Consider the following 24529-nt stretch of genomic DNA (forward strand, 5'->3'; position numbering starts at 1 on the left):
AAGGGGGGAATAATTATAACGCGTATATAAAGTTACCTATAAAGAGGGATTAAATTAGATATTACATATAAGAAGTTACCTATAAAGAGAGACTAAATTAGGTTTGCTTATATACTAAAATAGGGTATAAATCCCTATTAATTCTAGTTTAAATCCTATAAGTATTATTACGTGAGAAGCAAGTATAAATTAAGGCTAGAACTCTTAATAAATAAGTATAAAAGAATTAATTTAAATACTAGATAATTTAAATAAGTTTTAATCTTATATTATTAAAAGACCTAAGAATAGAGTTCTTTCCTAATTCCTTACCTAATCGTCTTATATCCTAGGTTTATCCTAACACCTAAATAGCTACGGATTATATTACACATTTAAATTCATTAAATACTGCGAAAAACACAAGATAATTCCCTTTATAATGCCTCTAAACCTTATATATATCCTTTAACCTCTTAATATTATAGTATTTTAGCTATTAAAGTATTATTATACACAGGTATTAGATATTATAGTTTATAATAGCCTTATAAATATTATAAAGATTAAATTCTTAGCTATATTTAAGATATATGAAAAAAGGCTTTTAAGACCTCTACTATTTTATTAGCTTTTTAAAAAACGGGAATTTCACCTTATAACCTATAACTAATTATTTAAGCCCTTAAAGATTAAGAGGCTATTTACACGCTCTTACTACCACTAGCCTTATATTATAAATCTTTTGATTTTAAGACCCCTATAACCCTTAGGCAAATAAATAAGGTTACTAATAAGTTAGGGGATATATTAGAGTATAATATATCTCTTAACCTAGAATTTACATATAATATTAGTAGATTTATTCGTGGGTCTCTTATTATAACTATTAAGCTTATATAAATAAAAAGAGACCTTAAGCGTATTAAAGCAGCTTAATTATTATTATAAAAACGTAAAGCTATAAAAAATCGCTTACTATAATCTAGCGGTATACTTTTTATTACTAATAGCCGTAAAATAATTAAGCAAAAAACTAATAATAACGTTCATTAAGCTTATTAGGTTATTAAGGCTATTAAAAAAAAATACTATAACTTAACTAAAAAGGCGTTTTTTAAAGCTATAAAAGAGACACGTAAATAGCATTAAACTTTTATACTAAATTCACTAGAAATTTAGGACGAAAAGGGTATACATTATACGCGAAGAGGTTAATTAAGTTATTAGGTCAAAAATTAGCCTGGCTTACTAAGTGGCCCGCCTTGGTGTTAAGCACCACCTTAGGTGGTGAGGGCTTTGCTAGCTGAACAACCTAATGTGGGGCGTGGCACGAGTAGTGGTTGGTTGATTAGCGTTAGGAGGAATCTCTTGCGTTCGTTTTTTGTGACGAGGCTCAGGGTCGTGGGAGGAGTTGGTGAGTGGTTTGTATGTGCTTATTCCAGGCATGGCTTTCATCCGGGCGTCTCCAGATGCTTAATAGATAAATACACCTACGCAGATATATGGCATTCATGGCCGTGCTAATGCCTCTGCGTGAAAAAAAATACACTATTTAGACTTATGCGCTGCTACTGCTTTGCTTGGCTTTCTCGCTGCGTAATTTTGTCCCACGTGATGGGTTCTTCAAACCGCCCCGCTGCATCCCGATGTGGCCATCTCACAACCTCGAGGGACGTGAAGACATCAATTGATGATATTAGGTATTCCCCCAGTAGTTTAGCGGTTAGGGTTAGTGGTTAATGTAAGGGTTAAGGTTAGGTGTCAGGGTTAGCCTATGGGATATGAATTAAAGTGGAGCTTTCATCGGATGAGTTAGTGCGACCTACTATCATTTTATGTACCGCCACCACAACCTCGCCGCGAATCCCGTTGAAGCGCATCTCATCGAAAGCGTGAAGCGCTGGGGAATTCATGAATTGTCTTCTAGATGGATTCGAGCTCCGCTTCTGGCAGCAATCTGGCAGTGAGTTTGGCCCAGACGCCCTCATGTCTCTCTCACATGACTGACCCCCTTCCAAAGTGCGACGTCTGTCGGATCAAGAAGTTGAAGGTACGTATGAGACTTTGCTGCCTCTGCCACATTGGCAAGCAACGGAGTAGCTAAGGCGTCTCAAAGTGTTCCAAAGATCGCCCGGCGTGCACGGCTTGCGTTCAAAACCGCAGACAATGCCATTACAGTGGAAAAGTGGTACGGTCGCCACTCACCAGGCAGTAGGTCTCACAGACACGATACCCGACACCTTGGTGATTTTTTTTGACAGTATCCCCTAGGTACCTCACTTCTGTGGAAAGACGGCTCAACTATTTGGAGAAACTGGTGGCACAGAAACTGCCCGATTTGGATGTTGATGAGGCACTCGCTGCTATTGCCACCAGCTCTCCGGCTACGCCGCCGGCGCAGGTTAAGACGCCCGCGTTCCCGTCGGATCACCGCCAGCACAGTAATACCGGACTCGGCTCAAGTAGCCAGGAGCAGCCTGCGCAGGAGTCGATATCGGAGGCTGTCCCTGAGCAAGCGGATGGATTTGACTGGCAAGAAGAGGCGAATGATTTGGTGGACGGCATGGCGGCTTTGGCCGTGGAGCCCACTGGCACAGGGTATTTAGGTGAGTGGTTTTGCGGTGGAAAGAAAAAGAAAACAGATGCCCTCGGAAGCTCATATGTCTGCGTAGGATCTACTGCTGGAGTGTACTTCCTCCGGGCCTTATTGTCTTGGATTGCTGGTAGACGAGCCGTCTCGGACCCTCTCCAGCCTGCAACATCTTCGCCCCGACACCTCGAGCCGTCGCCAACGTCGTCATCGCATATTCAACAATCGCTCGACTCTGGCCACATGGCGAACCAGCTTCTTGATGCCTACTTCTCCGTGTACCATGTTTCATACCCCTTTATTCACGAAGCAACTTTCATGGCCCAGTATCACCAACTCATTTCTCGGCCGAACCGGCAATCTTGGCAAATGCTACTCCATACTGTTTTGGCCCTGGGAGCGTGGTGCCTCGACAATGAGGAAAGTGAAGTTGATGAGTATCTGTACCACCGCGCTCTTTCGTTCCGTGAAGATGAGTCGTTGTTCGAAAGCGCAAACCTGACCCTGGTGCAAGCTTTGCTGTTGCTGTCCAACTTGAGTCAAAAACGGAACAAGCCAAATACAGGAGGAAACTTTCTCGGCTTGGCGACTCGCATGGCTCTTAGTCTAGGGCTGCATCGTGAGTTACCAGACTGGAACATTAGCCTTCTCCAGAGAGAAATAAGGCGCCGCGTTTGGTGGGGGCTGTTTCTCTTTGACAGTGGCGCATCAACCACCTTTGGCAGGCCGATTCTTCTCCCCGAAGGCGAAGCCATGGATGTGAAACATGTTCTTAACATTCATGATGAAGTGGGTTATAGAGAACTCGTTGACGAGGCTATGCTGGAAGCTAACAAGTCGTAGCAATTGACTCCCCGGACCGTGGACCTGCCAGAGGAGTCCATCCAACCAACCAGGTATTCTGGTATGAAGTTCCAAAGCGACTTCCACCTTCATTCAAATCACATTTCCAACAGGCTCCTTGCGACTTCTGGAATATCCCCGGAGGAGGCCTTGCGGCTGAACCACTCCCTTGAGACGTGGTGCGAGACCCTGCCTGCATATTTCAAGATGACCCGGGACCCTGTCAGTTTAGAGCCTTCTTACCTATTCGCCAGGTCTCGATTGTGGTGGCGCATATGGAATTTGAGAATCATTCTGTTCAGACAGATTGTTTTGAGCCGCGCCATGAAAAGGAAGCGAGACAATCTTGTGACCGCGTCAACAGACCCCGATAATAGGTGCAGGGACTTGGCTGTCCAGGCAGCCAACTCGACAATCGTGTCAATAAGTCAGTTTCTCACGCAGACACCAATGACTCGATTAATCAACTGGTATGCCACGTAAGTATTAAACTTTACAGCAAATCACACACACACAAAAAAGGAGTGTCGTGCGCTAATCAAGTGGGCAGATACTTTTTGTTTCATGCGTCATTGATCAGTGCTCTCGCAATTTTAGGGGATTTGGAATCTCCCGAAACCGCGGCATGGCAAGCAGACGTCAATACAGCGAACCACACCTTTCGGACAATGTTGACGAGCAACTCCCTTGCTTCTCGGTGTGCCGACATCCTTGGCCTGATTGTGCCGCCGCAGCCAGAACAGACCACCAGCCCCCTCATTGGCGACGAGTTGTTGTATCAGGACGAGCTGGACTTTTCCTCCTGGCCAATGGACCCTGCGCATGTTTTCAATTCGTTGGGATGGACTGATTTCGGCCAAGGCGTGTAGCACAGCACGTCCCCATTTAGCCGGCCGTGATCGACCGCCTTTGCCACTTCGACTACTGTTGCCCTCACGTCTGTCGGATTGCAAACGCCCGACACAGCACTCGCCGATATAGATGATTCTGTGTTGAAGATGCGTGGGGTTCAACTACACATTCTCCACTAGGTCGTTGAAGTTCATCTGGGGCACAAATGCCCCGATCACGATTTTGCTGCTTTACTGGGCCGGAATAGACTTGTCCGAACTTCCCCGCAGAGTCCCTGTTCCTCGCTCATTCTAGCTGCATTACCCCGTTTGGGGCAAGTGACGTCCAGATCCTTCGTGGCCGACTACTGGGGTGACACATTTGAATATAGAGTCCCCACCGCGTGGTATCATCGCTCTCGTTTTTTTCCTGGGAAATACCCCAGAACACGTGGCGCGCATCACGGAGACTACTGCTCGTGCCCGTAATGTCTCGGCTCGTTGACACAAGCACCTCGGACGGTGTCTGGCGCCAATTGCGCGACAATCCGTACATTTTTGGTTTGTCTGCTGTAAGTGCTTCTCTTCTCTTCTCTTCTCAAGAATTTCTTTTGCGATTCCTTGACTGATTATCGACTTAGTTCGCCTCGTTGGGAGGTTTTCTCTTCGGCTATGACCAAGGCGTAGTTTCTGGGGTTCTGAAAATGGAATCTTTTGGCGCAGAATTCCCGCGAGTATATCTTGACAGTGGATTTAAGGGCTGGTTCGTGTCGACGCTTTTGCTTGCCGCTTGGCTGGGGTCATTGGTCAACGGTCCGATTGCCGACCGGTTTGGCCGCAAGGGATCAATGCTGGCGGCCGTAGTCGTCTTTGTCTTGGGGTCGGGTCTCCAAGCTGGTGCTCGATCAATTGGCGTTCTGTTTGCAGGTGAGAATGATTGGTTCGTCGTCTTGTGGATGTTGTGATACTGACTGCCCTTTTGGACAGGTCGTGCAATTGCAGGATTTTCAATAGGCATGTTGACCATGATTGTGCCCATGTACATGTCGGAAGTTTCAACTCCAGGTATTCGAGGGACCTTGGTCGTTCTCCAGCAGTGTAAGTACAACGACAGCTTTCTCGAGAAATTTCGTCGTGAAACGCTGATGGAGCGTCTACAGTGAGCATCACGCTTGGCATTCTTGTCAGTTACTGGCTGGAATACGTCACGCAGTACATTGGCGGGACACGATGTGCTCCTGATATCCCTTACACGGGTGGCGCCGAGTCGAACCGCGAATTCGACCCCAGACACGACGTCGGCCCAAACGGCTGTACCGGTCAAAGCGGAGCAGCGTGGAGAGTTCCGTTTGCGCTGCAAATCGCGCCTGCTTTAATCTTGGGCGCGGGCATGATCTTCTTCCCGGAATCGCCTCGGTTCTACCTCATGCGCAAGAGCGAAGAGAAGGCACTCGGTGCGCTGGGCCAGCTCCGACGCGTCCACCCGGATTCAGATACCCTACGTGAGGAATATCTGGCAATCAAGGCAGAAGTTCTTTTTGACGAATCCGTGGCACGGGACAAGTTCCCCGGCCAGCGTGGTGTTTCTCTCTACCTATCACAATATGCATCCCTCGTTTCCACATGGCCAAACTTGAAGCGACTGCTCGTAGGCTCCGGGACCATGTTTCTTCAACAATTCATGGGCTGCAACGCGTTGATTTACTACGCGCCCACCATATTCGGGCAATTGGGACTGTCGGGGAATACCACCTCACTGCTGGCAACGGGCGTCTACGGCATCGTCAACACATTGTCCACTCTGCCGGCCGTGTTCCTCATTGACAAGGTGGGCAGACGACTTCTGCTCATGTGCGGTGCCTTTGGGACGTTTGTGTCTCTCGTCATTGTCGGCGCCATCGTCGGCGCGCACGGCTCCAATCTCCAGTCGCACAAGGCGGCTGCCTGGACGGGCATCGCATTCATCTACATCTACGACATTAACTTTTCGTATTCCTTTGCGCCCATCGGCTGGGTCCTGCCGTCTGAAATTTTCAACCTCGGCAGCCGGTCCAAGGCCATGGCGATTACGACCAGCGCCACGTGGATGTGCAACTTCATCATCGGCCTCGTGACGCCGGACATGCTGGACAACATCAAGTGGGGGACATACATCTTCTTTGCGTGCTTCTGCCTCATAGCCCTGGCGTTCACGTACTTTTTTATCCCGGAAACCAAGGGCAAGAGTCTCGAAGATATGGATGTCGCATTTGGAGACACGGCCGCCCACGAAGAAAAGATGAGGCTGTTCAGTATCGCGGCTACCCTGGGTCTGACTACACCCGTGCCGGAGGAGAAGATTGAAGCCGCGAGGGGAGAGATGGAAGAGTATGCCTAGGAACTAAAATGTTTGATACGAGTCCTTCTTCTCCTTCTTCTTCTTTTTTTTTTTTTCCGTGATATAACTCACAATCTGGAGACTCTTTGGGTTCCCAAGAGGGAATAGTTGAATCGCCGGAAGGAGGCCCAGCCATGACGTCGTTCGCCGGCCAGTCCCCGTCCTACGTCCTGCAGGTTGTTTTGGTGGTGAGCAAATGATATGAGACGGCAACTCTGCGCTACTTCTCATAATGGGTGGCCCGCGGCTACCGCGGGTGGCCGAGATCGGGGTATCGGGGTGGCAGCAGGGCTGCGTATCGCTGCGGTGATCCCGCCCGGACAGGAACTGTGTCGTGTGATGATGGATGGTATTTGCGGCAACGACTCTGAGGGACAGGAGGGTTCGCCGAGGCCCTGAGTGTATCGTGGTGACGGGAAGGCTCAACCCTGGGCGTCACCGAAACGGCATGGAGCATTAGAGCCGAGGGGGACTAAATTTGACACGCGTCGAATTAGTACCCTTGGAGGTGCCTGTGACAGCGAGCCTAAAATCGTGGATTGGTAGGGTGCATACATCAACCCCGTGGCTGAGAATGGCAGCGCGTGGAATAGTTCAGGGCGCGGGCTCTAGATACCAGTGACTTTCCAGCAACCACTTAACTAGGCTATTTCGGCATAAAGATGGCTCTGCAGCGGAAACGGCGCTGCGGTCTTATCCGTGTCTACGCGCAATGCTGTGCTACAGACTATCCACCGTATGCATGCCGACCACAAACACAGGAGGTCGAATGTAGATAGGCATGTCCATACTCCGTGCGACCGATCCTTTGTTCCCCCCCGGGGATAGCATCAATTGATTCTTAATGAAGATGGCGCCATGCCGAGGTCCTGCAGGCATGGGGCCAGGAGCTGGTCCCAATTACATGCAGCTGACAAACGAAAAAGGGAGAAATCGGACAAAGTAGAATGCTAATGCACATCAAATAAGCCACTCTGGATGTATGCCCCTGCCTTTTTTTTTTCTTTTTTTCTTTTTTTTTTCTTTTTTTTTTTTTTGTTACCGATGAAGCTCAATCTGCGTCTTGTACGCTCGGCACATTCCGGCGGATATGTATGCGTCGGGGGTTTGAAAGCTGCCGTGATGTGCCCTTTTGTTTTCATTCTCTATACCTCTGTTCTATCAAGATATTTCGATTCATTCAACGGAATACTAGACAAGAGCATGCTTGTACATCCTATGCAAGGGGCAGTTGAAACCCGCTCACTCGGCAGATTCAACAGAACCGCTGTGCCAAAGAAGCCACCTGGACTTAGACGAAGGCCCCCCCCCTCTTCCCCGGATGCCTAGGCGCTCGTCGGAGGCTTTTGAAAAACTCAAAAACACTGGAAAAAGAGACAAACTTGGACCCCTGATTGTCGCCTCGGCTAACAGGAGAAGCCCACACGTAAACGGGGAATGAGACAGATCACGAATCGCCAAGACCCCGAAAACCACATGCCACGGCCTCGTCTATCGCGGAATCGACTCATCGCGCCAAGACCTGCGGTACGTCAGCTTGCGGCGCGCCCCCATGACGCCTGGCATCTTGAGCCCAAGCACCCCCCTGTCCATCTGGTGCAAGTGCCGACGAGAGCAGGATACGGAAGAAACGAGAGCTTGAAAACGCTCAGAGGAGCCGTCGGGGCGGAGAAGGACCAAGAGAAACAACAAAAAGTTCCTGTCATGGCCTGCACATGCTATCCCGAACAGAGCCACGATGGCTACGCCAAAAGCGGCGAGGAGCGAGGAATGGACAATTGCCACATTTTGATACCGACGATGTGACAGCATCGGGCAAAAACAAGCTTACCGTTTGCTCAGACAAGACATACGGGCCCCGCGCAGCGAGGCGTAGTCGCCAGATTCGGGCAAACCTTATGTTTAGAGTGGCCGGATGGCACGGTCGGTACAGCATGCCTGGAGCATCGGCAGGCCGGGACAACGGGGGAGGGTCACACGAGACCTGCATCAATGAACTGCATCAAGCCCACGATGGAAACGGCGTGCAATCGAGAGAGGGCGAGGCTACAGGGGAGAGCGACAACGCTCCACCCTTGGAGGACTTGCATCTTGAATATTGAATAACGAAAGGTAAAGAAAAGAAAAGGATAGGCAACACAACGTCTAGCTGCACTCCCCGCCTTGGCTAGGAGTCGAGGCTTTGTCGCAACGCTGAGGAAAAAGTGGGCGAGCAAGTCATTACAGACCCCCCAAGTTGTACGCCACCCAGGCATTGGCCAGATTGGGATAGCTATCACGATAGAGCTTGGGACTGCGCCCCCCGGAGTCCGGGAGCCATCCCAACTGTCTGGGGTATATAAGACGTGACGAGGCTGCCCGCGTGTCCTGAGACGTGGGCAACCCTCCCCCCCGGTATAAGTCATCTCACCACGTTCCCCACGCCGTCTGTATAAATCTATATAAACACCACACAAGTCCACCATCACAATACCGAAAATGACCTCCAAGCTCATGGGCAAGCTCAGGGAGACTCTGGGCAACGACAACCGGCCGGCGATCCCGCTCGCCCACCCCGAGGCCGCGTCCGGCTCCGCGCCCCGCGAGATCCAGTCCTCGCCGCGAGTCCAAACCAAGGGCTCGGCATCGTCTCCCCCCAGGTACAAGATGCCCAGCTCAACGATGAACAGCAGACGGGCTTACGCTAACCGACGTGCAGCTCGACGAGCGCCAGCCCCCCGGCCAAGCCCGACGTGCTCGATGCCGCGCACTCGCCGCCGTCGGTGCTGAGCCAGTATCTTGGCCCGCCGACCATTGAGCACAAGTATCCCCAGGACAGCAAGTGGCGGAGGCATTCTATCAGTGCCCAGGAGCAGCACTATTTGCGATAAAGGGGCCTTTGCGGGAGAGACGGAGGGCCATGGGAGCCATGTATTATTATATGACTGTGTTATGACGACTCCTAGCTAGGTCGGATGAATGACGAGACTCACGAACCTGTTTTTTTTTTCCTGCCATGGCCCTGCGAAACAATGTGGCATGTGACCTGGCTCAGATACTTTTTGCCACCATGAGCGGACCAGTCACGGTTCGTGGGTGGGATTCCGGGGAGACTGTCGTCTCACGTGGCGCTGGCTTGGTGGCACCGCTGGGCTGCGTTGGGCATTTTTCACTGGTGAGCGCGGGCAAAGGCATTAATCGTAAAGGCATTATTCCAAGCATTCATCTGCCGATGCCTCTCGGCTGGCCAATGTTGGGTCTGGTGGCATTTAACCGGCGGTTACTCCGTACATACCAAGCTTATCTTGGCTATACCTGCCGGCAGTGGACAAAAATAAACAAAAAAAAAAAACCACCAGCAGCCACAGATGAACTTATTCTTATATAAAGACGTATTAAACAAAATACCTAGTAGCCACTGGTTGTACGTACACTGCGATTGACTTGGAACGGCTGCCCGCTTCACCCCGGCCGCGCCTCCGAACTCCCCGACGGAGTCCACCACGGGTCAACTGAATCATCGACAGGTGGACAGTGGACACGGCACCTCATTGGGCCGGATAAGTGGTTGAAGGGACCATCTCCGTCGGGCCCCCCTGCCCCGGATCTGTGGGGAGCCCACGTCGGGGCATCATCGCATCGTGACCCGAGAGGCCTATTTATTCAGAAACTTGTCCGGACTTTTTCTTCTCTTTTCTTTTTTTACTTGATTCTCCTCTTTTCGAGATTATCCCTTGCTTCTGGCGGTAGTCTGTGCGTCCGCAGTGTCGATTGGCGATTCCTGCTTGTCGCTTCCCACTGTCGTTCCTTTTACCCCGCAAACTCGGGTGTCGGGGTCCAAGCACCCTCATCGTGACGCAACCACCACTTTTTTTTTGTTGCAACACCAAACCCGCGTTCACGCTTCATCTCCAAGCACGCCGTCATTCAGAGCGCCAACTTCCGTCACCATGGCCGCGCAGACATTGAATCGGGATGAAATCAGCGTAAGAAAAGCCGCCGTCCCCCCGTCACGGAAGCCCAACTGACCGCAAGCCCCTCTGCAACCCAGAACCTCTCCTTCATCCTCAACAAACCCTACCAGGTCACGTACGCGGAGCGGCCCAAGCCAACGCTCACGTCACCGCACGACGTCATCGTCGCCGTCAACTACACGGGCATCTGCGGCTCCGACGTGCACTACTGGAGCCACGGCGCCATCGGCCACTTTGTCGTCAAGGAGCCCATGGTGCTGGGCCACGAGTCGGCGGGCACCGTCGTCGAGGCTGGCAGCCAAGTGACGCACCTCGGGCCCGGCGACCGCGTCGCCATCGAGCCGGGCTACGCCTGCCGGCGCTGCGCCGACTGCCGCGCCGGCAAGTACAACCTCTGCGACGGGATGGTGTTTGCCGCCACGCCGCCGCACCACGGCACGCTGACGGGGCTGTGGGCGTCGCCCGCCGACCTCTGCTACAAGCTGCCGGACTCGGTGTCGCTGCGGGAGGGCGCCCTCGTCGAGCCGCTCGCCGTCGCCGTCCACATGGTCAAGCAGGCGCGCGTCCGGCCGGGCCAGTCCGTCGTCGTCATGGGCGCCGGCCCCGTCGGCCTGCTGTGCGCCGCCGTCGCCCGCGCCTACGGCGCCTCCAAGGTCGTCAGCGTCGACATTGTCCAGTCCAAGCTCGACTTTGCGCGCCGCTTCGCCTCGACGCACGCCCACCTCTCGCGGGGGGCCGCGCCCGAGGACGGCGCCCGAGCCATCCGGGAGCTGGCCGGCCTCCCGAGGGGCGCCGACGCCGTCATCGACGCCAGCGGCGCCGAGGCCTCCATCCGGACGGGCCTGCACGCCGTCCGCGCCGGCGGCACCTACGTCCAGGGCGGCATGGGCAGGGCCGACGTCGACTTCCCCATCATGGCCATGTGTCTCAAGGAGGTTACCGCGCGCGGGTCCTTCCGCTACGGCCCTGGCGACTACGAGCTCGCCGTCGACCTCGTCGCCAGCGGCAAGGTCGACGTCAAGAAGCTCGTCACCGAGGTCGTGCCGTTTGATCGGGCCGAAGAGGCGTTTAAGAAGGTCAAGGAGGGCGAGGTCATCAAGATTCTGATTGCCGGTCCTAATGAGAAGATTGAGACGATTTAGAAATGGAAAAAAGGTGAGCAAAGCAAGGATAGCTTGGGGCTGGTGATGCCCTGCATCTCAGCCCACTACCGAGTCAGCCCAACAGCCCATGGATGGTTCGCCCAACCGGCTCAGGATGCTAGGCGGAAAGGGGGAAAGGGGAGAAAACGGGGGTCGAGAATGTCTCTGACATACTCTGTACTACCGGAGAGGGATGCGGCGTAGGCGGTGACATGACGAGAGCGAGAAAAGCAAGCGGCAGCTCGCAAACACTCCAATTGCGGACCCAGCATTGAGCTCAGCTTGGTCGGACCAGGGTTTCGAGACTCAAATCTGCCAGCACTTGAGCACACTTGTACTCTGCTGCATTTCGGCAGGCGAGCTGGAAACAGGGTCCCCGTCAGCACTAGAACCAGGCGCCGCGGAAAGAGATCCGCCATCTTAACCGTGTCCATTTCTTGCCATGATTGTTCTCATTTCCTCATCAAAGCATTGGCCGAAGCTGAAGTGACAGTGACACGGATCCGTAAAATCCAGCAAGGGACCTCAAGAGCCCTCCCAGCCCATTTCGTGTTGAGAATCCAGCGAGGTGAAAAAAAAAAAAATCACCCAAGGCAAAAAGACCCGCCTTTCCGTGATCAGTTTCCGCGTGGCGCGATAAACTCTTCTCGTTGGCCGTGTTATGGACTCGCGGCACGCAAAGCCCAAACGCCCTCACCTTGACTTGTGCGAAAAGCTCCCCGTGCCCAAGCAGAGAACGGCGCGTCGTAAAAAAAGCACACAAATAGCCCAATATAACGCCTGCTTCGGCACGGGCCAGCCTCGTGCTCGGCATCCACTCACATCCCCCCAAAATTTGCGCGCGGTGCGGCTGAGGCAAACTAGTGATATGGGCTTGCTTCCTCGCATCCTTTTTGCGGCCATGGCAGCCATGTCAGGGCTGAACGATATTGGTTTTCCCGGACGTTGGGCGTGCTGCCTGAGCGGGCAGATTCTTCCAGGCGCCAGCAACAAAGCGGTATGCTGGTGAGGCTCAAAAACGAACCGGGGGGTGGTCTGGGACCATCTTGACAATGGGAGATTGGGGCGCGGACGAACGAGGTCATATAAGTCGTGGACAGGGACGCCACTTGGGCTGAGAGTCTGCGTACGCTGAATTTCTCTCAACGCCCATCCTTGAAATTGGACTCTGGTACTGACACGAAAACAGCATTTGCTGAATAGTACTCTTGTCGCACTACTCACGGTTTCCGCTCGCAATGGAGCAAGTCCACCAAACGCCAGCGAGCCACGTCCTCGAGACGCCGGTATGGATGATTATCGTCCGCGGATTCCAGTTCCTCATTTCGCTCATAATTCTCGGCCTGGCGGGTGCTTTGATGCACGACTTGTACCTGGACGAGTTTGGGCTGTCTGTCGCTACTGTAAGTTTCCCCCGTGACATGACACGACCGGGAAAAAGGAAGCGCACATCTAACCACCAGCCCGTTCGCAGGCCGTCCTCACCTGGTGTATTCTCTTTTACGCCGTCTTTACGGAAAAGATAGCCGCGTGGCAGGCGGCGTACCACGTCCTGGCCGTGACCGTCCTCGACGGCTTCCTCGTCGTCATGTGGCTGGCTACGTTTGCCGCCGTGGCCGCCCGGCGAGCCACGTTTAAATTCAACGTCCAGGTCACCGGGTGCGTTGACGACGGCAGCATCATCGGCAGCAAGACGTGCTTCAGCAAGCGCCAGCTGGAGCGGAGGGACATTCTGTTCAAGAGCGGCGGCGCCATGATGAGTTCCATTGCCGGGCTGGGCGCCCTCCTGTGGTGAGTTCTTCCGCCCGTCAGCCCTCCGGGGTCGCGGGATGCTGACTGCAAAGGCTCTTGTTCATCGCCACGTTTGTGTGGACCATTGTCATGTTCCTTCGCGGCCGCAAGGAGGGCCGCTTCCCCATCGCAGGCGGCTCCGGCGGCGGCAACAACTACCAGATGGAGCCCAAGGCTGAGCAGGGTGCTTCCGTGATGCGGCCGCAGCAGCAGCAGGAGCACCAGCCGTACCAGCAGCCCATTCGGCCCCAGCAGACGGGCGAACACCAGCAGTCTCCTCTGAGCCAGAACCCGGCGCCGGCGCCGTACCAGCCCGCTCAGAGCCCGTACCAGCAGCAGCCGCCGTACCAGCCTCCCCAGGACGCGCAGCAGTATGCGCAGTACAACCAGCAGTACCCTTCGTACCAGCAGCATGTCCAGCAGGGCAGCGAGTTGTCGGGCACGCCGCTGCCCCAGCAGGCGTACTCTCCGTCTCCGGTGACGAGCTCGCCGCCTCCTCAGCAGGAGCAGCAATATTACCACCAACCGCGACCGCATCCGCAGTAGTTGGGTAGATGGCTGAGATGTATAGAGGTTGCCATGGCATTCTTGTCCTTTTAATAATGAGGTTCAGGTTCGGGGTGTGTGATTTGGACGAGTTGCGGCAGCGAGTCTATTGGCGCCGTTTCCGGGCAAAGAGGCCTGTTTAGTTGGTGTAAATGATAACGGCGGGGGGCTGAGGCACCTGTGGGATTGGGTTTTTTGCGTCTTTTTTTATATACCATGTTTTTCAATGAATGATCATATAATTATCCCCCGCAATATTTTCGAGTGCGGTATATAGCGATATGTTGCATCTCACAACAGCACCCCACCTAACCACCATGGAAATACCTATTTCATCTCTATTATTACATCTTTCTAACAAATCCCGCCCCATCTGCTGTCACGCGAGATAAAGCAAGTTTTCAGAACGTGCTTGTCCTCAACCAGCCTCGAACTGGTGTAAGTCGGTGTTCGTAATAGGAAGGCGGTGTCATGGATTCTGCCAGCCTCTCGGTGGAGCCGGCTCGATAGTGTAACTATTGCCTGATTCATCGAGCTTGTCAGCCAACTTTGCGCAATTCCACAATTTCGCCCGGCCACGTCGACTGTCTGCGCTCTGGCAGGCTCCCATTGCCAATCCCCCGGGGCTTCCATTTTCACCAGGACCTGGACTCAGCCGGCTTTTCTCATCGCGGGGACGAGGGTCGCGCCCTGCGTCAAAGAGCTACCATTGAAACTCCCCTTTTGCTTCCTCTGGGTTTCCCAGCGAAATGACGACCATGGCCACCGACAAGCCCGACGCTCCGGACAAACGCCCCGGCGTGCCGTCGAGAAACCCCTTGCCGCTGTCGGCTTCGCAGGAGTCGCAAGTACGGGACATTTTCTACGCCCGGGTTCGCAAACAGTGTGCCGAAGAGATCAAAGGTGCGTGCTTGTAGTCTTGGCGTTGGAGGAGCTGGGGGGGGCTTTGGCTGAAATGACAACTTTTGCGAAGAAACGGGGGAAACTGATACTGATTGACTCGGGATTTAGCCTTTGCCGCGTGCGCCCTCGGCCGTACCTTCACCGTGTCGTTTGCCTGCCGGGCCGAGCACCGCGTCATGAACAACTGCATGAAGCTCCATGCCACGCCGGAGGAGCACGACGCCGCGCGCGAGGAGTGGTTCGCCATGCGGATGGAGCGGCACCGGCAGCGCGAGCGCAAGGCCAAGATGGCCGTGGCCCAGGAGGAGTTTATCCGCGAGTGGTGGGGGCTCCCGGAGGAGGTGCGGGCGTCCAAGCAGCGCGAGCTGGAGAAGCTGGGACAGGCGGAGAGAGTGGGCGGGATGGCGGCCAAGGACAGGCCGCGTGGTCCTGATGGCAGCAGATGACAATTCCCCTTTGGCCTGCTTTTGTTCCAATCCAAAGGCAACGGCAAGCCGCGAGATGACAGAGGCCGAGGAGTAGAGCGGGCGGTTGCAACCTTTTCGAGGCATATTGGCATGGTTTCTGGCGTTGTTGTTTCTTTCTAGTTTGGAGCTTGGGATATGGGATCGCTTGACCTCGTTTTTCAGTGCCGACTCTTTTGGTACCGGGGTTGGGTAATGTATACTAGACAAAGACAAAATCTTGTACGATAAGATGGACGAGGAGGAGTCACGACAGTTTGGCGGCAGGACCAGGGTTGCGGAAGCTGTCGCATGTCAGAAATAGAAATCACTACTGGAAAAAAACTTGGGCATAGGCTGTGCGACTCCCCAGTGACAGTTGGTGCCCTCTTTTCACCGAAGCTGCATGTATGCGTCGCGGTGGATTTTGCATCGTCAAGCTGCTCTCGTTGTAATAGAAGCCCCTTGCCTTCAAGCTGGCCGAGGGTGTGTTGTGTTGCTTGGCAGTACTCAACAGCTCTGAATAAAGACGGGGCGAAGGAGATATCGACTTGACGCCAAATACGGCGTAGGGTAAGTGGCCCGTCATTGCAGGCGTCGTGCCACAAGAGGGCCCGGGTCGGCACGGCCCGGCAGCCGCATTACGTCAGGACCTGTCAATACGCCGCAAGCCCTCGAGTCGCGCATCATCTCGGGTGCCAGGAGATCTGTCCGAGACAATTCGTGGAGCAGGGGAAATCCGATCCAGCCCTTGAAACACGATAAACTCTGCTTGTGCCTTGATCGGGCAGCGAAGAGGGTGTTTCGGGTCCTTGGGTCACGCGAGATGAACATACGCACTAAGAAAAAACTGGACATGAATGAAATTGAGTTGCAGATTTCTTTTGGACTGGAGAGGACAAAAAGTAAAGCAGGAACAGCAAGACGCAGGTAAGCAGGGATGACTCAAAAGGAATATAAGAGCATCTGAGTCTGGTAGCATTCGCAGACGGTTCATTTTTCTATTCCCATTCGCCTCGCCTGCCGCACGACCAACAAGGCGCAGGCATGCTCTCCATCTTCTTTGCCTCGACGGCAAGGGCCACCCCGTATGATCACATATGTAAGCCGTACGAGGGAACGAGTAGCAAGGCGTCAACTAACACGACACGGTGGATTAGACGGCGTGAATAGTATTTGGGAAAAGGTACGCCCCTCTAGTAAAAGGACGACGCAAAAGCCAGTTATACAGACCGAGGCTGAAACCGAAATGGAGCATCTCTTGACGCAGGAGCGTTGCGCCCAAGGACATTATCATGTCGCTTCTACACATCTAGTACAGTCCAACGATGGCCGAGCAAACGAGGCCTTGAGACGGCTTGGTGGACGTATTTCCGAGGTAGGTTCTTGTTTGTCAGCTTTGGCTGGTATTTCATACTTGATTTGACTTGCCATTCGTATAGGACTGCAAGGGCCACGAGCACGGCTACGAGACCGACTGCATTTGAACAGGCAATCGTGCAGTGATCAATGGCGACGCCTAGAAAAGGATTATTTGAGATGCTTTGTTTCTTAGTGGCAACTTGGCATTGCTTCTTTAGTACATTGCTTGTATTCTCTTACAGATTGCGGTGGAATGACGTTTTCTTTTGTTCGTAGCACGTTTCGTATTGCTACTTTCATATAGTGCTGCTGTTTCTTGTCAGATTGTGCTTCGCTGTATATTTAGTCGTACTTCTGAGAAGTCGATGCGCGTGAGACATGGCCATGAGTTTGCTGCCCCTTTATGCGGCATTTGGGGCCACTCGCGGTAGTTGAGCGCGGCTGCACGCTTTATAATTGTGCATAAGATGACATGTGTACAGCAGATCAATATATTCTTGTGTCCGTGATTAGACTGAGATTGTTCAGAACCATGGTTCCCCTGGTGATAATAGTTGGGAAGTTAGTACATTGTATAAATGAACGTCAAGAAAGAGAGCTAAGCTGAATTCCTTATGGGAAGGCTCAGCCCAAGTCAAAACGACTCCATTCTAGCCGCAACATCTTCAACAGAAAGACGACGGTTAGGCTCACCGTGCATAAGCTGACGAATTATGGGCTGGAAATGGCGCCGATGTCTGCCTGGCAACTTGTTAAAAAATTGATCCACTCCAGTCTCCAACACAGCCATACAGTTTCGGAAATGTGACTTGAGATTTGAGGGACGGGGATCCATAAATTACATCCATTTGTCAAGATGTAATAGATCTAGTAAGTGTCAGGCAATATGTGACGGCGTTATATGTCGAGTGTACATACCAATTGGCCCATGTACCAACTGTCCACCTTGAAGGGCTGGGCTGTCGTTTCGCTCGTTTCAAACTCGATGGCCTTTACCGCGCCATGTGAGAAGCTGTCCGCCTTGTAGACGGCACCTTCTCTGTGGCCGGAACGAGTATCCAAAATCCAAGACTCTGCATGTCCCGTTACCGAAGCCCAAGTCCTCTGGCTTGATGACGGATTTGGGGAGGCAGTCAGGTGTTGGAGCTCCATCCTCACGTTCCAACCAATGTTCTACATGTGGCTCTTCAAGGAACGCCTCGATGTCTGCATCTGCAGGCGGTGGTAGTGCAACATTGCCTGGATGGATATCTGTGTTTTGTTAAACTCTTTCTTCAAGGAATTCCTCTCTGTCGAATTACCTGCATGCACGATACCTAGGCTGTGGAGTTCGGCCACCCCTCGAACAATGTCCTTGATGCATTGCACTCTCCTTTTCAGGCTTAAAGGGAGTGGCGAGATGCTGCGGACCGACGAAGTATGTATCACTTGAAGATCTGTCCCAGTCGGCGGGTAGGCGATGACGTCAAAGCTGACGTCCCGGTATTGGGGGTTAACTTTTGCCAGGTGGTGCGGTATGACAAAGCTGTCTTTGATGGTGCACACGTGGCGACTTTGGGGGCATCGCGAACGTAGAAATTGGTTGATGGCTAATTCTCGTTTGACTTGCCGAGTTTCGCTCCGCCCCAGGAACTTGATGGTCAAGAGCTCGCTGGCGCCGGTGGTTAGCCTCCTCTGCGGTCCTGGGCGAAGAAACACACATACTCATTATTGGTATTTCTGGCCAGCCAGCACCAATCGCCCAACCTCTTCAACAGCCTGTATCCGTTCAGATCCTGTCCATAGTACACCACGGGCCGTTCAGAATCCGCCCATCGCTCAAGAATGTAGTTGTCTCTCCAGCATTGGGTACCATCTGTGAACTGCTTGTATTGGTGGTATAGAAACCTCTTCATAATGACAGGCTTGTTGCCTATATAAAGGCCTTTAATGACCACGTGGGAAGTCATTGCTTAGAAGTAGGAAGTAAGATGTGACGAGGTGAAGAAGTGAACAATTAAAAAACTGGCAGAGAAGCGTACAGCCTCCGATGATCCTATATGACCAAGGCGGTCAGTCGCGGCGGAAGCTGTCGCCAAGCCACGACGCCCCACCTAATTTACTACTGGGGTTGCGGGGAGGCCCGTTACAATAACGACCCGGTCCCACAATAATCGCACAAGAATAAGATTATCACATCATTAGAGTAACCCCAGCGGGGCCTAAGGAGTTTAAAGTTATTATACTTAGAGTAGCATTAATTATTATAATAATATATAAATATTAGTCTATAATTAGCTATAAAAGAGAGAGTTTTTTACGCTCTTTTTATAAGTATACTTATTATTATAATTACTTACTTATAATTTTTAATGCTTAGACTGGCTTGTTTAACTCTGGGTGCAAGAGTTGCATGTGCGCTGACGAACCCTCGCCCACTGTGTAAAAGTCGGATTCGATATACAGTGTCTTCCCATGTTTGTTGGGAACGTACCAACGCTTGATGCCATCTGAACCGACCACTTGGCCGACGGGGAAGGGTTTGCCTTCGTCCTCATCTGGCATAAGGGATGTTCGAGCATGGGCGAGCCTCTTGTAAGAGGCTCGGAGTTGTCTGCCATCTTCATGAGGTGTGGAAAAGGCTTCGCCTCCAACGAAAGATGCTTCCTGAGTTACTTCGCTGGTGGCTCGACTGTGCATGATATAATGCTGCCTTTATATCTGCATCTCACTCGTTGCCACAGCAAGCGTTATATGAGGGCTCGGGTCAGAAGGACTCATGTGGAGGCCGGTGCTATTGAATTGGTCAGCTGGAGAGGAGCTCTGTTAGTCAATAAAGGAGACTCATACATAATCGTTGCATAAGTAAATGGTGGCATGTTCTGCTCAATCCTCTTTCTGTTTACGTCGACAATTCCAAGGCATGTAAGCCACTCTTCTCTTGTCCTTCTAGATAGATTTTTTCGCATTGACTCCTGGCAAAGATAGCCAAAAGATTTTGGCCACGCCCGAGAAGCTGATCGGCTTGAGGAGGAAGCCATTGCTAGGAATAAGAGGAGGAGTACTCCGGGAGAGTGAGATTCACACACGCCGCCAAGATTATTGAGTGCAAAATGGACATCAAGACTCCGCTTACCCACTAGAGTTCTGAGAGCGTACCGTGACGAATTGACAAGCTGATTGCTAGTCAGAAACAAATGTTCCAAGGCTGATGAGAATGTAAACCCCTCTTTAAATAAGGTGACTAGTTCAGGAGAATTAAGATGCGGCGTGGGAGCATTGGAATAGAGGGGATATTATAGGACATAAATATATCCAGGCACTTGTCTTTCCCCGCCCGCTCGATGTTTAGGCAGAAGTCACGTAGCATTGCGGCACGGACCGTCCGTTGAACCTGAAGATAGTTACATAAGAGCTCGAGACCTAGTCGAGGCCCCAGGCTTCCAGCTGCTGCCTTGTGTGAACAAGGCTCTGGACCCCTCAAAACCTTGGAAGAGACCAGGGGACCTTTGATATGAAAAAGTTGGTTGTGAGATTCATCAACAGAAAAGTTTCGAGCTACCTATTGCCGCAACCAACTTCACAACATGCCACGAAAGTTCAAAGCATCCAGCAGGATAGGTACAAACCTGATGCAGAGCTTGCGGGACCTTTGGCTGGATGATGAAATAAGAACTTAATATATCTTGTAGTTTGTATTAAATAATACTTAGTTAAGCAGTGCTGTGAGAAGTTCAATGCGTGCAACCTGTGGCTATAAGCTTAACGCTTCATGGGCCACGGGAGTTACTCTGACGGGTTGACATGTTACAGCAGATCGACATCTCTGGAGCGGTCATGGCAGGACAAAGCCGTTTTCCGCTATTCGTTTCCCTGTTTCGCACACTATGCTGACTCTCAATCACCACACTAGTACTTCCCATGTCCAATCCTCCCACAAGCGCCCACTCAATATGAGATGCCATGCCGGCCAATAATACAGCCCAGGTCGGCCGCCTGCGCAGCTCGGCGCTTAGACGCATCTTCCACCCCGCTTTGACGCAATGTGATATCCGACACCATTGGCTGCATGTCCAAATATAGTTCCCCCCGTCACCGCATAACACACGACATTCTCATCCCAACCAGTGACATGACGATTCTTCAACGCGGCGCGTAAATCCCCCTCCGCGTGCCTTGCGTCCGCCCAGCATCCTGCAGGAAATACTACTGCAACAGGGCGCCAAAGAGCAAAAATGGCGCCAGACCAGCAGAATGCAGGCACTGCAGCCCTTTCGGGGGCCCCACTGCCGTAGATAGCCTTGAGGCTTGACATGGATAGGAGATGGCATGCCGTGCGACACTATATGTTATCACCGCCTCCATTTTTTTGCTCCTCCGTTCTTTTGTTTTGCACTTTCCTGTGCTGCCTCGGCTTCATTCTTCAGAGGCGTGACGATTGTCCCGTCTTGTTTCGAGCTGGTACTGGCCATATCCGGCGGGACACGATGCAGTAAGCCGAAGCTGGCTTATAGTTTTTTTTCTTTTTTCTTTCTTTCTTTTTTTTTCAACCTTGTGATACCCCAGGTCGCTGCTGGTTTCTTGTTATCCGGAACTTCTGCACTGGGGGCTAGATACCAACGATATATATAGCAGTCATGCCTTCGCCGCAGCAATCCCAGCCAGCCGGCTTCTCCCTGTTTCCCAGCCCCAACGCCTCCAAACCACCGCCGACATCTCGAAGTCTCCAGGCTCACCGTGGGCGGCGGTCGGAATCCCAGGAGAGGAGGCCGCAAACGCCCCAGGTCCAGAGGGTGGCTACACCAGATCAGCACCCCCAGGCGCCTGGGCATCAATCATATTCACCACCTGTGCAATTTGAGCCCGCGCCGGCAGCAACACCCTCCAACTGGCCGTTGAGCAGCGACACACCGCACTCTGAGACCCCTACGCGGCACCACGGCCTAGAGACCACTGCCGGCACGGCTGCCGTCCAACAGCCCCGGAATGCACACGACGTGCCCGGCCGGACGGAAACCGCCTTCTCGGAAGCCAACACCCTCGTTCGCAGCAACAGCGGACGGTCCAGGAACTCCATTGCTAAGCACCCTCTCCATGACCAGCCCTCGCCGGCTTCTGCCTCGCAGCCGCTGAGGTCCATCTTCCCGACATACAACCCGGATGTCTCGCTCAACGAGCAGGAGTACGCGCCGACGCAAATGGGTCCCGCTCACATCCCCCGCGCCGTCATCAGCAGGCAATCCGTCTACGAGGAGCCGGAATCACCAGGGATACAGAGCGCTCCGAGTCGCAGTCAGCCGTCGAGCCCCCGACGACCTGCAGCAAGGGGCCGATGGCCACTGAGGATACAGACGCAGCCGCCGCCGGAGACCCCCACGCCCTGCACGACAGACGACCTCAAAAACCTGTGGAAAGTAGCCAACGGGTGGAAGGCGTCTGCTTCCGAGTCTCGGGTCTTCTGCCTGAAGCTGTCGCAGCAGAAAGACGCGCCCGTGTACACGCTGTCGTCCCGGTCCTCACAGCCGTTTTGGAGCCTCCGGCTGGATCCCACGTCCGCCGCGGCCTACATCAGCCTCACGCGGCACGACCCGGCGAAACCGCTAAAGGCGCCGAAGCCAGACGCCGGCAACTCCCCCGGGGCCCCGGGAAGCAGCGGCAGCCGGTCTGACGCAAAACACTGCTACGGAGCACTCAGCTCGACCCTGGAAGAGGAGTCCCGCAAGCACCCGCCCAACGACGGGCTCGTGGCGCTCCTCATGCCGACGGCGGCCGCACGAATGGCCGTCGAGAAGGCGGACGACGCCGCGTCCGTCGCGGCCGCCGAGAACGAGTGCGCCCGGCTGGTCTGGGACGAGGACACGGCGACGCACTTTCTCGTGCACAATGCGCTGGCCAGGCCGTTCTGCGTCGCTGTCGAGCGAAACCCGGCCTACTCGCGCGTCGAGTACACCCTTGAGCACGACGAGTCGCCCCGGCACCTCGCCAAGCTGACGAGGGACGGCACGGGCGGCGGCTGGATCGAGCTGGACACGGGCGTCGCCGCCCAGATCGACTCCTTCTACATCCTGGACGTCGTCGTCGCGGCCCTGCTGCTGGTCGCTGCCGGCGAGGACAGGAACTCGCCGACGCCGATGGAAACCTTTGAACCCCCGCCGCTGCCGCCGCCGGCGGCTGCTCTTGGCGCGAGGCGCAGCTCGGGGAGACTGAGCAAGTTGAGTATACGGAGGGACGAGAGGAAGAACAAGGGCAAGATGGAGGCGTTTGAAATTGACGTGGAAAGCCAAAATGACAGCCTGGGCAAGGGGCGGCACGGGCGTCGGTCCTCGGGGGATAAGCCGCCGTTTTTGATACGCGTCGTGGTAAAGGTGGCAAGGGGCGTGTTCAAGCTGGCTATATGGGTCTTGACTGCGCTGTTCAAGGCCGTTGGGGGCGTCTTCAAGTGTTTGTATTCGTGTGTGGGGTCGAAATATTAACGTAGCCATGTGCGATGATTATAATAATGAGACACGTCGGATATGTACCACGGTGAACGTGCGCTTCTTTTTTTCTGCTGACGTGACTGTCCCGTCTTGGACTGCGATATGTTGATGAGATGACCTACGCAGGGTATTAAGGAATCAAGTATATTTCGTGATTGTAAAGAACACCCCAAAACGCCGGTAGATGCCATCGTTACCACAAGCCGACATGTTTCAACTGCTCTAACGCTTCCTCGCGCGAACCATGATTTTCCTCCCTCTCCTCGTGTTCCCTCCAGATGTCGCCGTCTTGGCCATCTTGGCGCGCTGCACATCAAGATGTGCCTCGGCATCATTGAAAGCCTTGAGCTGCTTCTTGGCATTTTCAAGCTGTCTCTTCAGTCTCCGCAACGACTTGGCCCGCTCGGAGTCTTCGTCGTCCCCTTCCTCATCTGCCGCGGCGGGATTTCCACCTTCTTCTTCTTCGTCGTCGTCGTCGTCATGTTGCTCCGCCTCCAACTTATCCAGCATGGTAGCCTCTCGCTCCTCCTCGTCATCCATGAAGACAATCTTTCTCGCTGCCTTGAGTTTCGCTGGCAAGGGCGTCGTCTCGTCGTCGCTGGAGCCCACATCATCTTCCTCGTCGTCTTCGTCGTCAAGACGGTCCAGGCCTCTTGTCAAGACGACTTGTTGTTCTAGTCTCGCAATTTCCTTGACAACCACCTGCCGCATCGTCCGGATATACCCCATGTCCTGGGTCTTGAGCAGCCGCACAGTATCGATGTCCATTGCCCTGTTGCCACGATCGCCCTCCAGTTTGCCTGTCCAGCTCTTGCCGTCCTTGAGTTTGGATCCGACGCCCTTGCGGGACATCATGCCAAAGTAAAATTCATCTTCGTTTCGATCAGCGGCCTTTTGTCGCAGCGATTTCAGCTGGGCCTTTTTCTTGTTGAAATCCTTGGCTCGGAGAGAGTAATCCTGCTTGAGGTTAGAAAATGCCAATTAGTTCGTCTTCGTGGGGTGTTTACGCATCGTCTTCTTACCTTGTGCTTTTCGAGCAAGCCCAGTCGGCGACGCTCCAGCGGCTGCGCACGCTCACGGTGCGGACGCCGCGCCACGGCGTTGCGCATAGATGACATGGTTACTGCGAAAAAGGGTCTCTTGTAATGGAGGGTTTTCCGGGAGAAATGAACTATCAAGCCTTGGTGGAGTGGTGAAGGGTGTACTTGCTTGCGAACAGCATCAGCCTGATGAAGTTCAGAGTGTGGCAGAATTCTCCAAGATTTTTGGCGGTGAGCCTTCATGTGGTGGCGGCGCGTGGGTCGCTCCT

At 53.2% G+C, this 24529-nt stretch overlaps 12 protein-coding genes across 12 annotated transcripts; 8 read left to right on the top strand and 4 right to left on the bottom strand.

Annotated features, from left to right (window-relative positions):
- Positions 1-1890: 1890 nt before the first annotated feature.
- On the top strand, positions 1891-4284 carry J3458_015668 (uncharacterized protein; the record flags this gene model as incomplete). The annotated part of the gene is made up of 7 exons (XM_066120888.1): positions 1891-1945; positions 2003-2032; positions 2099-2193; positions 2254-2588; positions 2655-3361; positions 3416-3894; positions 3966-4284. Exons 1-7 carry the CDS (start codon positions 1910-1912, stop codon positions 4282-4284), a joined length of 2001 nt encoding a protein of 666 aa, XP_065974216.1. The 5' UTR covers positions 1891-1909.
- A 449-nt stretch (positions 4285-4733) lies between these two features.
- J3458_015669 (uncharacterized protein) lies at positions 4734-7615 on the top strand (the record flags this gene model as incomplete). The annotated part of the gene is made up of 4 exons (XM_007812151.2): positions 4734-4817; positions 4887-5172; positions 5233-5343; positions 5406-7615. The coding sequence occupies 4 exons, from the start codon at positions 4734-4736 to the stop codon at positions 6620-6622; spliced, it is 1698 nt and encodes a 565-aa protein (XP_007810342.2). The 3' UTR covers positions 6623-7615.
- Positions 7616-9100: 1485 nt separating this feature from the next.
- On the top strand, positions 9101-9492 carry J3458_015670 (uncharacterized protein; the record flags this gene model as incomplete). Its single annotated transcript, XM_007812152.2, has 2 exons — positions 9101-9261; positions 9321-9492. The coding sequence occupies 2 exons, from the start codon at positions 9101-9103 to the stop codon at positions 9490-9492; spliced, it is 333 nt and encodes a 110-aa protein (XP_007810343.2).
- A 472-nt stretch (positions 9493-9964) lies between these two features.
- Positions 9965-12410, top strand: XYL2_2 (Endo-1,4-beta-xylanase 2). Its single transcript, XM_066120889.1, has 2 exons — positions 9965-10587; positions 10653-12410. Exons 1-2 carry the CDS (start codon positions 10552-10554, stop codon positions 11715-11717), a joined length of 1101 nt encoding a protein of 366 aa, XP_065974217.1. The 5' UTR covers positions 9965-10551; the 3' UTR covers positions 11718-12410.
- Positions 11395-12252, bottom strand: J3458_015672 (uncharacterized protein). Its single transcript, XM_066120890.1, has one exon. The coding sequence runs from the start codon at positions 12149-12151 to the stop codon at positions 11828-11830; it is 324 nt and encodes a 107-aa protein (XP_065974218.1). The 5' UTR covers positions 12152-12252; the 3' UTR covers positions 11395-11827.
- Positions 12407-14305, top strand: J3458_015673 (uncharacterized protein). Its single transcript, XM_007812154.2, has 3 exons — positions 12407-13120; positions 13192-13508; positions 13562-14305. Exons 1-3 carry the CDS (start codon positions 12956-12958, stop codon positions 14052-14054), a joined length of 975 nt encoding a protein of 324 aa, XP_007810345.2. The 5' UTR covers positions 12407-12955; the 3' UTR covers positions 14055-14305.
- Positions 14306-14803: 498 nt separating this feature from the next.
- On the top strand, positions 14804-15403 carry J3458_015674 (uncharacterized protein; the record flags this gene model as incomplete). Its single annotated transcript, XM_007812155.2, has 2 exons — positions 14804-14957; positions 15066-15403. 2 exons carry the CDS (start codon positions 14804-14806, stop codon positions 15401-15403), a joined length of 492 nt encoding a protein of 163 aa, XP_007810346.2.
- A 698-nt stretch (positions 15404-16101) lies between these two features.
- On the top strand, positions 16102-17502 carry J3458_015675 (uncharacterized protein). The gene is made up of 3 exons (XM_066120891.1): positions 16102-16330; positions 16380-16778; positions 16843-17502. Exons 2-3 carry the CDS (start codon positions 16491-16493, stop codon positions 16885-16887), a joined length of 333 nt encoding a protein of 110 aa, XP_065974219.1. The 5' UTR covers positions 16102-16330; positions 16380-16490; the 3' UTR covers positions 16888-17502.
- A 236-nt stretch (positions 17503-17738) lies between these two features.
- J3458_015676 (uncharacterized protein) lies at positions 17739-18657 on the bottom strand (the record flags this gene model as incomplete). Its single annotated transcript, XM_066120892.1, has 3 exons — positions 17739-18013; positions 18064-18413; positions 18467-18657. 3 exons carry the CDS (start codon positions 18655-18657, stop codon positions 17739-17741), a joined length of 816 nt encoding a protein of 271 aa, XP_065974220.1.
- A 460-nt stretch (positions 18658-19117) lies between these two features.
- Positions 19118-19781, bottom strand: J3458_015677 (uncharacterized protein; the record flags this gene model as incomplete). The annotated part of the gene is made up of 2 exons (XM_007812156.2): positions 19592-19781; positions 19118-19535 (listed from the first exon to the last, which is right to left on the bottom strand). The coding sequence occupies exon 2, from the start codon at positions 19439-19441 to the stop codon at positions 19118-19120; it is 324 nt and encodes a 107-aa protein (XP_007810347.2). The 5' UTR covers positions 19442-19535; positions 19592-19781.
- An 865-nt stretch (positions 19782-20646) lies between these two features.
- On the top strand, positions 20647-23263 carry J3458_015678 (uncharacterized protein). Its single transcript, XM_007812157.2, has one exon. The coding sequence runs from the start codon at positions 21379-21381 to the stop codon at positions 23212-23214; it is 1836 nt and encodes a 611-aa protein (XP_007810348.2). The 5' UTR covers positions 20647-21378; the 3' UTR covers positions 23215-23263.
- Positions 23264-23442: 179 nt separating this feature from the next.
- J3458_015679 (uncharacterized protein) lies at positions 23443-24338 on the bottom strand (the record flags this gene model as incomplete). Its single annotated transcript, XM_007812158.1, has 2 exons — positions 23443-24177; positions 24243-24338. The coding sequence occupies 2 exons, from the start codon at positions 24336-24338 to the stop codon at positions 23443-23445; spliced, it is 831 nt and encodes a 276-aa protein (XP_007810349.1).
- Between the last annotated feature and the right edge of the window lie 191 nt (positions 24339-24529).

This window comes from Metarhizium acridum (assembly GCF_019434415.1).
Source record: "Metarhizium acridum strain ARSEF 324 chromosome Unknown scaffold_356, whole genome shotgun sequence".
NCBI classification, from domain to species: domain Eukaryota; kingdom Fungi; phylum Ascomycota; class Sordariomycetes; order Hypocreales; family Clavicipitaceae; genus Metarhizium; species Metarhizium acridum.